Source organism: Mesoplodon mirus (assembly GCF_964341445.2).
Source record: "Mesoplodon mirus genome assembly, chromosome: 3".
Classification (NCBI taxonomy): Eukaryota; Metazoa; Chordata; class Mammalia; order Artiodactyla; family Ziphiidae; genus Mesoplodon; species Mesoplodon mirus.
Window position 1 is genome coordinate 58,375,692 of NC_138978.1, and position 12,743 is coordinate 58,388,434.

Below are 12,743 nucleotides of genomic sequence, written 5' to 3' on the forward strand. Positions count from 1 at the left end.
TGGTCACCCAATTATATTAATCCTCTCTTGGACATTTTCAATGGACATCAGCTTACTGGAAAGTATTAACATTTTTTAAAAATCCATTTAACTTTTTTAACACAGCATTTCCCAAACTTGTTTTGTTAAGGAACCCCAACTTCTCAAACACTTTTAACATCCTACAGAATTAATGTTCTGAGGAACATACTTTGTGAAACAGTGTACTAACAACCTCTTAGGCTGCCTTGTGAGTATAAGCTCCTTGTCAGTAGAGTTATGCAAAGGCTAGTGCTCTTTTTGTACAGGGGTAAGTGGTTAGGCTAAGTGACCACTAATATTCTATAATACACACTGGAACAACTGAGTTGTGCGCTTTGAGAACTTCCAGATGAGTTGCCTCATTTTCAGAAGATGGAATAGAAAGTATTCAAGCCACAAAGAAGTTAAACAAGTTACCCAAAGTCATCCAGCAACTCAGAGGCAAGACACAGAACTAAATCCTGTGATCGGGCTCAGTCACTGCATAAAGCAAGTTCTGCCCTGCAGCTGTCAAATGTTTTAGAAGCCTCACAAAACTAATAAAAAGTACCGGATGAAACACAAAGTTCTGTTGCTTTGTAGTAAAAATGAAAAATATATTGTACTTTAACCTAATTAATTCTTTTTATTAGGAAACGGTACATATGTAACTTAATCCTGTTTTTTTAACTTTGTAGTCAAAATTATTTTTTTCAAGCCAGTGAAAGTAAGCTGCTTAGACATCTGAAATGAATCTCCTTCTCTTGGCCTTGTCTGTTTGAGCACAGCAGATTCTTTCCAGTGTGTGTTTACATCTGATATCTGTTGACTCGATAACCGGGAGAGATAAACCCTGCCCCTGGGAGTTAATAATTGTGTTTGTTTTCCAGCTGCCTTCACCATGATCGGCACCTCCAGTCACTTGTCTGATAAGTGTTCTCAGTTCGCCATTCCTTCCCTGTGCCACTACGCCTTCCCGTACTGTGATGAAACCTCATCTGTCCCAAAGCCCCGGGACTTGTGTCGCGATGAATGTGAAATCCTGGAAAATGTCCTGTGTCAAACAGAATACATTTTTGCGAGATCAAATCCCATGATTCTAATGAGGCTGAAACTGCCAAACTGTGAAGATCTCCCCCAGCCAGAGAGCCCCGAAGCTGCAAATTGTATCCGGATTGGAATTCCCATGGCGGATCCTATAAATAAAAGTAAGTGGTAGCCCCTGACCTTCTGTGCTGCCTCGGGGGCCAGCAACCCCATGAAAACTGGATCTTGATCCCTGGTAATGATTCGTGTTGATAGTCAGATTACCTTCCAATGGGCCAAATACTGTGTGGGGCTGAGCATTCAGCGGTGGATTAGATGCAGTGCCTATCTTCAAGGAGTTGCATGACGATGATAATTTTAAAATATGGTTTCTGGTTCCTTAATAACTTAAAAATAGAATTGCCATAGTTTGCCACAGTTTCATCCCAGCAATGCCACTCCTGACTATATACCTGAAAGAATTGAAAACAGGTGTTCAAACAAAAACTTGTACAGAAAGGTTCATAACAGCTCTATTCACCACAGCTAAAAGGTGGAAACAGCCCAGATGTCCATCAGTAGGTGAGTAGATAAATACATTGTGGTATATCCACATAATGAAATATTATTCATCCATGAAAAGGAGTAAAATCCTGTTACATGCTATAACATGGCATGAACCTTGAAAATACTGTCATAGAAAGAAGCCAGACACCATTGTATGAGTCCATTTATATGAAATATCCAGAGTAGACATCTCCAGAGAGATAGAAAGCAGATTAATGGTTGCCAGGGGCAGGGGGAAGGGGAGAGTGGGCAGTGACTGCTTAAGGAGCATAGAGTTTCTTTGGGGGATAACATAAGTGTTCTAGGATGAGATAGAGGTGAAGGTTGCACAATATTTTGAATGTTCTAAATGCACTAATGGTAAATTGTATGATATGTGTATTGTGCCACAATTTAAAAAATATGTATGTGGAGGCTTACCTCCATCCTCCTTTGTCTCACCTCCATGAAACAAAAGACCGTTCTTCTGTGCATTTCCCATGTGCGCTGGCATGGCCATGGCCCTAACCCCTGTCAGAAATCCATAGTGCCCTGCTGCTAACTAACATTTTCTGAGAACTAGATTCTTTATTACAGGACTCATGTGCAGAAATGGAAAAAAACAGTCCCTGCACCATTCACTAGGAAATGACTCCTGTGCCCCCAGGTCCCACCCCAGTTCTGATTCTTTTCTGTGTTCAATATCAAAAATACTTGTGGAGGACTGGTTTTCTTCCTGAAGCATAAGCTGTAAATCCTCCCAGGAGTGTCACTGCAAGGCCGGCTCTGTGTCCCATCAGGGAAGCCTCGGCCGTGAGGGTAATCGCACGTCCTCCCTCCAGAAACTGCTGGCCAGGAGCTCCAGCACCTCCTCTGCTTCTCTCTCACAGTTTGGGCTCTTCTTCTGTGTATTTCAGATCACAAGTGCTATAACAGCACAGGTGTGGACTACCGGGGAACTGTCAGTGTGACCAAATCAGGGCGCCAGTGCCAGCCGTGGAATTCCCAGTACCCACACACACACACCTTCACCGCCCTCCGCTTCCCAGAGCTGAACGGAGGGCACTCCTACTGCCGCAACCCAGGGAATCAGAAGGAAGCTCCCTGGTGCTTCACCTTGGATGAAAACTATAAGTCTGACCTGTGCGACATCCCAGCATGTGGTAAATACCGTCATTGCCTTTAAAGGGTTCAGTCACTTTAAAAGATCCCCACTCCATGCCCCTTCCCTTAGGAGAATCGTGTAAGGGGGCAAAGGAGATTGATAGTGTTTGTTTGATCTCAAACTGTTTCTAGGATAGATAAACCTTGCTGCATTGACATAAAACACGTTTTAGGGTACCAAAGCACACTCTCAAGGAGGAAACTGCTTCTATCCCGGCAGCCATTGTGTTAGTGAGTCTAACAGGCACCGTCTCTCCAGAAGTATAGCTTATCACCATCATTCATGTAGTGAAATGTGTTACCCAAGATGGTCCGTGTCCAAGGGTGCCTTTTTTAGCACAACAGGTGTATTGGAAGCAGAAAGAGAACTGTTTTCCCTGTGTCCTTGAGAACACCCACAAGGGAGGATGAATCTATAGCCATTACTCAGTGATCCAAGGCAACCTGTGGATAAACTGTGTCCTTTGTGTCATCCTTTTATACTGCAGAAGTATAGAAAGAAAATGAAGTTTCTGAATCAGTTTGTTCCTTTTTCTAGAAAATGTTTGGAAGGTAGGAGAAAGAGAATGCACATGCTGCTGATACCTGGAGTTTCAGACTATTCTGGAACTGATTCAACTTCCTGATCCTAGTTCTACCTATAATGTCACCTGAGTTTCCCAGGCATAGTGGGAGAGTCAGGATGTCACAGGAAAGCCACACCAAGTAAAATGGAGCTAATAATGATATACATCCAGGGTTTTTTGAGAGAATAAATGAGTTGATACCTGGAAAACTCTACAATGTCTGGAAGATAATAAATGTTTAATAAATATTTTCTAGTGTAATTATTATATAGTCAATATATAAAGAGGAATTTATTATAATTAGTATGTAGTCTTCACATATAGAGGAATGCTTGCTCTCAGTTTAGCAAATATTGTTTGAGCCCACTATGGAGTCGGGAGGGTGAAAAAGGAAGAAAATACGATTCATGTTACAATCGCAATGCAGTATGTGTGATATGGTAGAAGTTAGCACAAATGCTGTGGAGTAAAGAAGAGGAAGCTAAAACATACTACAGAGGTCATTAGGAAAAAGTAATAAAAATATTAAAAGAACCCTTAGAGATAAAAATTTTGGAAACTATTATACTACAGTTTCATTCTTACATGTTACCTGTTACCATGGTATCTTTTCCTGCAAAATGGTTTTATAGATGGTTAAACATACTCAGTTTGAGAAAGAGGTAAACAGACCCTTTTTGTGTCGCTGGGCTTTAAAATGCCTTCATATGCAGCATAAAGAACAAATTATGAAGTTAACTCTTCCAGAGCCACCATTGGAAACATCAAAGCAAATTATCCTGTATTTTTTAAATGGTTTGCACTTAAAATTTATGACTTTTCCCACATGCTATATTCAACATTAATAGGAAGGGAATAAAATAAAATGTAGATTTATAATCATTTACTTAGTTGCCCCATCCCTTCTCCTACACCAGGTAGGTGTGAAGATTTGCAAGAGAGCCAGGGATAAAAGCAATACTTACTGAGCATATCCCATGTGCCAGGCATCATTCTTAGAGTTTCAGAGGCTTTATTTATGATAAGGGGGTTAAGAGGGTTAAGAATACCCTCACGTTGTGACAGGTATTCTTAACCCTATGCTGCCAGGGAAGAAACAGAGGCTCAGAGAGCAACAGAGTCACCCCGCTAGTCACTCCAAACTCATCTTCCTGCTACTTCACTGTGCTGTCTCAGGAGACTGATGTGTATCCTTAAGGAAACCAAATGAATTATTTTAAGGAAGAAACACATTGTTTACTCGACTCTGGGTGAACACCGTTGTCCTTTAGGTGACTTCCGACCCTTAATTTCCAACTATAATCCTCATCAGAAGTAGGGAGATAATCAGACATAGAGAACAGACTTGTGGTTGCCAAGGAGGAGGGGAATGGGGGGGAAGAATTGGGAGTTCGGGATTAGCAGATGCAAACTAGTATACATAGGGTTGGATAAACAACAAGGTCCTACTCTGTAGCACCGGGAACTATATTCAATGCCCTATGAAAAAGAATGTATACCAAGATATGTATATCTGAGTCACTTTGCTATAGAGCAGAAATTAACACAACATTGTAAATCAACTATGCTTGAAAGCAATTTTTAAAAATAAAATTAAATAAAAAATAAAGAAGTAGGGAGATAATTTGCTCATAAACTGGAAGATTTGTTGATAATCGGATTCAAGCTTTATTATAATGAGTTTAAGTCAAGATTCGAAATGATACCTAAAAAAAGTATTGCTTTCCATTTCAATGGTGTTCCTAAAGCAATCAGACAAACACACTCTCCAAAAGATGAAAGAAACCCTTGAACAGTCTTTCGGACTGTGGACACAGAAAGAATGACCACCCATATTACCTACCATGTGCCTGCACGGTGCTTTGTGCTTTACATCTTCGTCTCCATTTAAAACTCATCACCACGCTATGGGATAGATGTTATTAACATATTCCACCAAGGTTCAGAAGGGTTAAAGGACTAGTCTAAATGAGACAACTCATGGGATTGGACCTTGAACCCTCGTCTATTTGCACATAGCTCTGACCAAACTCAAAGCTTGCACTCTTTCCCCAGACACTCTGCTGTTTCCCATTTAAAGATTTTTCAGAAATAAATAAAAGAGTGACAATAGGCTCAACCTCTGGATTTCAGTATACTGAGTCCCATAACATGATACGACATCTAAATATGTTCCCTTGCTGATGAAGAATTCCATCATAGTATTGCTCAGTATATTATTATAGTATTAATCAGTACAGTGATGTTGGAAACCCTAAGATATTTCTTTCTGAATATCAATCTGCATAATTCTGAGGACTGGTTAATTCTAGTCATATGAGGGATAAGTTTAGATGAAAGTTAAATCTGCAGATAACAAGCCAGTTTTCACCACTTACAATAATACTTTTTTTAAAAAGAAAATTTCATTTCATTTGGAAAGAAAACAGTTCCTTTTGAATTCTTCAGGCCAAGCCACAAGTACATCCATTAAAGGAACAGGGAATCCTTGACATGTGATCAATAAGAAGCTGCTGAGAGGCCAGCGGCTCCCCAGGGTATGAAATAAAGAAGAGGGCAGGTCGGCATCAACTGTTGCTCCAAGGCAAGGCTTCTTGTAATTGCCCCTTGATAGCCCATCTCTAACAAAATAATCATACTAGAATCCTACTTTTATAACATTTCATTAGAGCATTTGATTTTTTTTCTCATTTCATCCTTACAAAAATCATAAAAGATAAAGCAGGAATTTCCTGCCCTGCTTTAACATATGAGACAACCAAGGCCCAGGGAAGTGGTAGGACTGACCCGAGAACACAAATTACTTAACAGAAACCAGGTCTCCTATCCCTAGGGCCACTCACTGCTGTTTGTTCTGTACCAGTGGTTCTCAAACAGGGAAAGTTTTGCCTTCCAGGGTGCATTTGGCAATATCTAGAGATATTTTGGTCATCGCAGCTGGGTGGGGTTGGGGGATGCTACTGGCATCTATTGTGTAGAGGCCAGGGATGCTGCTAAACATCCCAGAGTGCACGGAACAGCCCTCACAAAGAATTATCCAGCCCAGAGCCCCAGTAGTGCCAGGTTTGGGGAACCCTGAGACTGAATAAGAATTATACAATTTAGACTGTAGAGTATAGCATATTGTATATACTGTATAAATTATACAGTTTAGACTATAGAATAACAATATTCAACACAGTTAACATTTGCTGAGTGCTTACAAAAAGCCACTATGCAAAGAGTTTTTTATGCATTATCTCATATATAATAGTTCTATAACTGTATGAGTTGAGTTTTATCCTACCCAAGAAGAGAAAAATGGAGACATAGGTTAAAGAACTTGTCCAAGGCCACATGGTTAATAAGAAGTAGACCCAGGACTCAGAGCTATAGCCAGTCTTGTAAATTCTATGATTTATATATGTGTGTGAGTATTTGTGTGTTTATATATACAAATAGGTAGGTAGGTAGATGGATGGATAGATAGATGATAAATAGATTGATAGAGATACTGAGGATAAGTTTGCATCTTATAATGAGGTGTAAGCTGTGGGGCATGTCTGAAATGAGTTCTTTTCCTCCTTCCTCTCAAATGGGATGGAGTCTCATGGGAATGTTCCTGCATTCTTTGTTAAGTCAAAGTTAAGGAGGTTTCAAAATCTCCATGGGGTTTCTCATTTTCCTACTGATATCTTTTGTTTTCATTTCAACTAAGTAAGGCTAAAAGAAGTATAGACCTAATTAAATGCAGAATGTGAGCATTTGTTGTACTTTCTAGAATAAAGGCACTTGAGAACAGTCTGCCCCAGATTGTTTTATCTGTGAACTTTTACTCTAAGACAGAACATAAAATTAAACACAACCAAATATGTCTGCTGGGAATTCTGGGGATTGGCTCAGCGAGGGCTGTGTGCATGTGCCCAGGCAGTGCCTGGGAAAAGCTAAAGAACAAAAGATAGTTTGAGCCAGACTTGACCTCTCATATTCCCTGTCTTTTCTTTCCTATCCCAGGCATCCAGCAATTAGAATGGTTATTATTTATTCATTCACTTACTGAAACCAATATGTGTTGAACTTCTACTACACTTTAGATTTTGCTAACAAGCCACGCCCTCGTGTAGCTTACAATCTAGTGGAAGAATCAGATGAAAAAAGTACAAATCACATTAAGCACTGTCTTACAGTTCCCAGCGTTAATATGTGCTGTTATGTGCTTTTCTGTTTGTGCCATGATGTCTGCTGTTGGTTGAACACAGTGCTAAGTTCTTTACAGCAGCATCTGGCCTATGACTTAGCTGATGCTCATTAAAATGTGCTGAGCTAACCCTCATAATAACCACATGTTAAAGGTATCTCCTCCATTTTACTGATGGAGAAGCTGAGACAATGTTATTTTTACTAAAGCCAAGATCAGATCCACAGGACTCAAGGTCCGGCCTCTGTCCACCATGCTACAACTACTTAAAGGACACATTCTAGCTTATTCAGAGGAATAAACGTTCCTTTATAATTTTCCTCTTCCCTTCGATCCTTATGAGCTCTCTAGGTCTTTGATTTTCTTATCTGAAGCTGCACAGATGCAGGAATGGAGCCCCCAGCCACAAGACAACTACTCTGAGACCCCAGGGTGCTCTACTTAGCCTCAGCCTGTTAGGGACTAGGTCCCCCGGCAGCTCCACCCAGGCCTCACAGCGTTTGTCCTTTTCCCATTAAGTCCTAGTTCTCCTCCCTTCCTGGCAGCCCCAGGTCCCCAGTCCTCAGAGTTGGCCATCTTCTCTGAGATCCTGCCTGCAAACCTTCATTCACTATGCTGTCACCTCTAGTCACTGTGGCCACCTCCCAAGCCAAATACTGTGGGCTGGGCTGGGTGGAAACAAAGTTGAAAAAGAAACATTTGCCTGTCTTCTTTCCAGCTGGCACCTAGGCACACCTCCCAGCTTCACAGCTTCACTGTAGCCCTTATCATTGCTTTTCTGTGCAGCCCTGAGTGGAGAACCGTGGAAAATATCTGTTTCTTTGGGAGCTCCTTTTGCAATGACCTAGCCATTTGCCCTTGTCCGTATTCTACCACATAGCTTATATTCTGTCTGTCTCCCCAACTAATTGAGATGCCCTATTTGTTTCTTTCTTGAATTGTATGGGGAGGCGGAACCTTGATTACATTCCTGTTTTCATATTCAAACCTTGGCCCTTTATTTCACTCTAGATAAGTCCTGAGCCACAGTTCTTCCACTAGCCAGGCCAGCATGTCTGATTCACCTCTAATTAAAGGTTTCTCCATCTACCAAACAACCAGATCTTCCAAACAGCAGTAGAGTAAGTCCCTTACATACGAACCTTCAGGTTGCGAACTTTCAAAGATGCAAACTCGCGTTCCATCAGCGTCAGGCGTGAGTGAAATTGCAGCTTGCCCTCCGTCTCCTATCGCTGACGATCCTTCAGCTCTACCATCTCCCACCTCCTCTCCCTCCTCCAGTCAGTAACTCTTCTTGCCTGTTCACTCGATGCCAGCCCCTGGATGCCAGCTGTTGAACTGTACTACTGTACTTTTCAAGGTACTGTAAGATTAAAACTGTTTTCTTTATTTTCTGTGTTTGTTTTTAATATATTATTTGTGTGAAAAGTATTATAAACCTACTACAGTACAGTACTATATAGCCAATTGTGTTGGTTGGGTACCTAAGCTAACTTGGTTGGACTTATGTACAAATTGGACTTAAGAACGTGCTCTCAGAACGGAACACGTTCGTATGTAGGGGACTTACTGTGTTGTTTTTACACCTAAACCAGCTTCACTGAAGAGTACCCATTGATAAGAAAGTGGTGAACCATTTGGCTCAATTTGGAGTTTTCATACCTGGCCTGTTGCTTTTGTATTTCCTTTTAAGTCCCTGCCTTGCAACGGTTTGCCAAAGGGCACGTTGCCCAGTTCTGTGCCTGAATAGCCCTGACTTGTCCCATAACCTTACAAACACCCGCCCTGGGTTCTGCTTTGTCACAAACCATTTTCTCTAACGTGGTGGTTTACAGTTTGGGGCAAGGCAGATGTTTTCCAGATTGCGAACATTGCAGTTTTTAACTCACTCTGTCAGCAGCCTTCTCCCATATTTCACAGAAGACCTGTTGTAAGGCAATTTGTCTTTCAGCCATTTCTTCAAACCAAAATTGAACATTACAGTGAATTGGATGGTGGGGAGGGGGGAAGGAGGTAGGAGGAAGGAATAGAGTACTGCTTTGTATAGTCTGAAGTTTTCCGAAAGAGTTATTTTTGTGCTACAGAGATTTTCAAGATGTACTTTGGTCTCCAGTCTTTATGTATTTTCGACAAAGTAAAGAACAATAGTTACCAAAAACTTATAACTGAGTCATGTTCCACAAACTTTTCACCATGAAATAATTTTCTCTCAAAAGTTTTTTTATTGTCCCCAGTATGCATTGAGTCATTTACACAGTGTGTCAGCTACTCTAGCAATAAGCTTTTGGAAGCCCTTAACTCTTTGGGCCCACTACCACGCCAATAGGAAGTGCTCCTCGTCATCTTGGACTTTTGGTGACAGAATTCTGCTATAACACCACAATGATTGTTGTTACTGGCTTTGCATCAGTGAAGATTCTGGCAGGAAACAAAAGGCACAGGCAAATAGACTAAGAATTTTATAAAGAGATTGTTTTTAAAGGTGTTGGCAGAGTTGGGATAAACCAATGAGGTACAGGACCTGGGGCTAGCAGGAGTGGGAAGCATTACCATTCTAGGCCTGGAGAGTCAAGGGAATGATCGGTTACCCCTCCCCATAGAGTACAGCTGAGGCTGAAGAGAGGGCTGCCCAGTGTGTGCTGTGACCTTTGGTGGAGGGATGCAGAACACACCAACCCTACTCTCTCTTCTTGTCCTGGGGTTCTTCTTATCATACCAATGCCTCCTATCAGCTGGACCTAACTGGAAGCCAGAGTCCATTACTCCTGTACATAGAGGTCAGCCTCAGCATAGAGCTGGATAAAAAAGGACTAAGACTGGATCTGGTGAGCTGAGGACACTCAGGGAAAATATTCATCACTGGCTTTAAATCAATTGCTTCGTAAGAGAGTCCGAAGTTCAGTAGGGGTCTAAATAAGGTATGTCAGTCAATTCAGTTTATAAGATCAGAGAACCTTGAGAGGAACGTAGAAGTCAACCAGCCTCTGCTTGAACATGCCAGAGACCTCCAGAGACAGGGATGTCTCTCTACACCAAAGTGATTATGGGGTGGCTCCCCACGCTCAAAATCTGCCTTTGTATGCCAGAAACTAAAACTTGTATGTGAAATCTCCTGAATTTTTTTTTTTAATGTGAGCCACTAATTCAGACTGCGGGGGAAAAGCCTAGTAAGGAACAAGTGTATTTACTAGATCTGGTTTTTAGCCTCTTGTGTCATTTCTCATCCAAATTTGAAGACATCTGTTGCATCCTTCATTCGATTTTTTTCTTTGGTCTAAAGAGCTTGTAGCTCTTCCCACCTTTCCTTACCCATCCTCCTCCTCCTCCTCCTCCTCTGGATGTGTCTTGCTCCTTCAAAGTCCTTCTTAAAAACATGACTCTTAGAGTAGAAAACTTTTGATGTCTTTTAACCAGAACTGTCCAGAAGAGGACCATGATGTTCTTGACCATGACTCGGTCCTGCCAATGAAGGGTATTCCATTGCTATAATGCCATCTATGAAAATTTTTTGAGCAATTTCATCATGCTGTTGTTGGGTCCAACTGAGCCTTCAAGTCTTCACTAAAACTTATTAGTCTTCTTTTGTTTGTTCATTTGTCTTTAATTTGGTTACCTCAAAAATTATTTAGTAGATTTGCTGAATCATGGACTTCTCTAAGCAAGGTCTTTAACCTAACTCCAAGCTATCATATTTATTTGTAAAATTTCAGCTGTTGGTTTAAGGGTCATTATTTTAGCCTGTTGTGTATGAATCTCTAAAATTTTATTTCTATAGTCAATTAGGTATCTTTCCTAGTTCAGGCCATTTTCAAGTTTGATAAACATATCACCATCAAGTAGTTGATGACAATGTTGAACAGGCAGGTTCTCTCAAGGATAGCCTTCTATAATTTGATGTTGTTTTGCTGATTAATACTGTTAGGGTACAGCCATGTGGTGAAGTACAAACATCTATTGATATTATTATCTAGCCCTCCATCTTTTGTCCATAAGGATATCATGCATCACCTGGTCAAATGCTTTGCTAAAGTTTAACTGTGCTTGGTCTACCACTCCAAAATAATCCTATCAAAGATGAAAGATATTTAATTTTATAAAACTTATTGGATTTTGGAACTTAAAAAATTAGCTCAACTGAAAAGTGGGCAAAGGACTTAAATAGACATTCCTCCAAAGATGATATACAAATGGACAACAAGCATATAAGAATATGCTCAACATCACTTATAAAGATTAAAGTAATTAAAGAAATCAAAGCTACAATAAGATCTCACCTCATACCCATTAAGATGGCCACTATCAAAAAATAGAACATAGCAAATGTTAGCAAAGATGTGGAGAAATTAGAACCATTTTGCACTGTAGGTAGGAAGGCAAAACGTTGTAGCTACTATAGAAAACAGTATGGATATTTCTCAAAAAGTAAAAAATAGAATTACCATATGATCCAGCAATCCCACTTCTGGGTGTACAACTAAAAGAATTGAAAGCAGGATCTCAAAAAGATATTTGCACACCCACGTTCATTGCAGCATTATTCACAATAGCCGAGAGTAGGAAGCAAGCCACATGCCCACCAGTGGACGAATGGATTAAAAAAAATGTGGTGTACACGTACAATGGAGCATTATTCAGCCTTAAAAAAGAAGGAAGTCTTGTCACATGTAACAACATGGATGAACCTTGAGGAGATTATACTGAGTGAAACAAGCCAACAAAAAGACAAATACTATGATTCCACTTATATGAGGTATCTAAAGTAGTCAAATTCCTAGAACCAAAAAGTAGAATGGTGGTTGCCAGGGTCTTGGTGGAGGGGGAAATGGAGAGTTACTGTTCAATGAGTATGGAGTTTCAGTTTTGCAAAATGAAAAACTTCTGGAGATCTGTACAACAGTGTGACTATACTTCACACTACTGAAATGTACACTTAAAAATGGTTAGGATGTTAAATTTTGTTATGTGTTTTTTACCATAATTAAAAATTTGTTTTTGATTAAAAAGAAAAGTTTAGCCCAACTCTTTCCTTTTATAGAGGAGAAAACTGAGGCCCTGAGATTTAAAGAAACTTTTAGTGAACTCGTGTGGATTCTAGTTGCTAAGGTTTTTTCTCAAGAGCTCACAAATGAGTTACTGCTCCTAACTTAATGTGGTTAAAACATTTTCCAAAGAGAAAAATGTTAATCACTGTATATGGGCTATTCAGAGTCTTTTAAAGAAGTTTGAGAATACATAAGGCAATAGATCATCTACTTAGTATTTCC

General features: G+C 40.3%; 1 protein-coding gene across 5 annotated transcripts in view; it reads left to right on the forward strand.

The window, feature by feature from the left end:
- The window catches only part of ROR1 (receptor tyrosine kinase like orphan receptor 1), a gene marked incomplete at its 5' end in the record, with an annotated part of 425,624 nt that overhangs the window by 388,257 nt on the left and 24,624 nt on the right, over positions 1 to 12,743 (forward strand). For 3 of the 5 annotated variants that reach the window (XM_082613671.1, XM_082613669.1, XM_082613670.1), the window contains 2 exons: positions 891 to 1,208; positions 2,490 to 2,735. In XM_082613671.1, coding sequence (XP_082469797.1) covers positions 891 to 1,208; positions 2,490 to 2,735 — 564 coding nt within the window. Of the gene's footprint in view, positions 1 to 890; positions 1,209 to 2,489; positions 2,736 to 3,274; positions 3,512 to 5,750; positions 7,040 to 12,743 lie in introns of those variants that run through there. The other 2 variants (XM_082613673.1, XM_082613672.1) reach the window with 2 other exon arrangements.